This window comes from Sphaeroforma arctica (assembly GCF_001186125.1).
Source record: "Sphaeroforma arctica JP610 unplaced genomic scaffold supercont1.330, whole genome shotgun sequence".
In the NCBI taxonomy this organism is placed as follows: domain Eukaryota; class Ichthyosporea; order Ichthyophonida; genus Sphaeroforma; species Sphaeroforma arctica.
Genome location: NW_014040228.1, coordinates 17,574 through 19,580, shown reverse-complemented (window position 1 = coordinate 19,580; position 2,007 = coordinate 17,574). Strand labels below are relative to the sequence as shown.

At 31.5% G+C, this 2,007-nt stretch overlaps 1 protein-coding gene across 1 annotated transcript in view; it reads right to left on the bottom strand.

Moving 5' to 3' along the window:
• Positions 1 to 1,034, bottom strand: part of SARC_05265 (hypothetical protein) — a 2,425-nt gene extending 1,391 nt beyond the window's left edge. The window contains exon 1 of the mRNA XM_014300877.1: positions 701 to 1,034. Coding sequence (XP_014156352.1) covers positions 701 to 855 — 155 coding nt within the window. The 5' untranslated portion in view covers positions 856 to 1,034. The remainder of the gene's footprint in view (positions 1 to 700) is intronic.
• Between the last annotated feature and the right edge of the window lie 973 nt (positions 1,035 to 2,007).

The following is a 2,007-nucleotide window of genomic DNA, read 5'->3' as shown; positions in this document are numbered from 1 at the left end:
ATGTCTATATATGTATGTAATTATGCACACATAATATATATATATATTTATATATACATATATAAATATATAAATATATATATATACATATGCATTTATACATATATACCTATTCATGTATATAAACAGAAATATATATATATATATATATATATATATATATCTATACACACACACATATATATATATATATATATATATATATATGTATATATATGTGTGTGTATGTATTTATACATAGGTAACTATGCATGTATATATAGAGAAATATATTGATCAATTTGTAAATTTGTATATATATATATATATATATACATATATATATATATACATATATATATATATATATATGTGTGTGTGTGTATAAATATATATATATCAATATATGTATAAATATATATATAAATATATAAATATATAAATATATAAATATATGTATATATATACATATAAGTATATATATATATATATATGTGTGTGTGTGTGTGTACTATACGCACTTACTTATATATTTATTAATGTATATATATATATATATATATATATATATATATATATATGCGCGCGCGTGTGTGTGTGTATGTGTGTACTATACGCACATACATATACATGGGAATAGCGATGATAGGTGAAGAGCAATCGCTGCAGTCAAGCGCAACTTTTTCAGATGGAAATGCGCGTGGATTATACAGCTACATACCTCGCAAACATTGGCAGCTGAGGCCTCAAGCCAAATGAATTAAATACTGAATTCATCGACTTTGCTATATACGTAGGAGTCAACACTAGCGATCGGGTGTGTGTAGCGGTGCTGGTGAGTCGCCTCAAACTACTGAGCGCTACGGAGAAAGACATAATAGTGATTGAAACTGCATTTACTGAGCGGCTACGTGTCTACGTGAAATGATGTCAGTGCTATTTGTGAAAAGTAGACATATGCCAATCACCCAGAGGAGATATTGGGTTTATGTACTCGATAGGTACGTGTGAATATGTATGGTACGTACATAAATATGTATTGTGTGATTTAGAAGGTGCTAAATATGATTTAGAAGGCTGACACTCTTGTATTTGTATGTTTATTTGTCAATTTATAGAAGGCTATGGTTTATTCATCGTGGCGTATATACAAAGTTGGGAGTTAAACGGAGATGTTCTGTACACTTTAAAACTAAATTTTTCACTGTGTTTACTGTTTACGGTTGTTCCTTTGGCCATACATATTGGCCATTTTCGATTGGTAGTTTGTATGTGTATTTGGTACGCTAAACTAATTGAATAGCAGAGATTATAGACGATTGTTATTTTGGGGTATCCCTTCTTTTCCCTGAGTCCGTAGCGGTGTAAATATTTTGATTATAATTAATAGAAACAAATATTTTGAATGGGATTTTACCTGAGGCCGTTTCGAGAAGAAATAAAAATGATTTGCGCGCCACCTGCTAACGACCGATCTATTTCTTACTATAGGTAGATAATTCTAACGGAAACACATTATCGAACTATCTATTAGATAGTCGGATATAGAAGCTCAATATCACTTTACGTCTACTGGGTGCACGCTTTCTTCCGATTTTCGTAGGCCAATGTGTGCAGATGTTACACGATTCATCAATGGTCGCGAGAATAACCGGTTTTCTTTAAACCCGGTGGTATTAATATCAAAGCGAGCGAATAACAAAATGGATGCACAGATGTCCTCTTGACCTCATAGCCTCATAGCCTGCGCGCTAAAGCGATATGATGGAAAGGAACAGTAAACGTACGTTAACGAGGGACTTACAGAGTCATGAGGCATCTTCTGAAAGCACGGCAAGTTTCAAGTATAATTTATTTATCAAGTCTACATCACAATCTCAGGCGCAAAAATAGTATTCATGCGCACTGGTTGGTATGGTCCGACGAAATTTACTTATTTATAAATATATACAGGCTCACAATATATGTATTCTATTGTATACGGACTTAGATATATACACATGTAACTTTATACTTTTCAATATATGT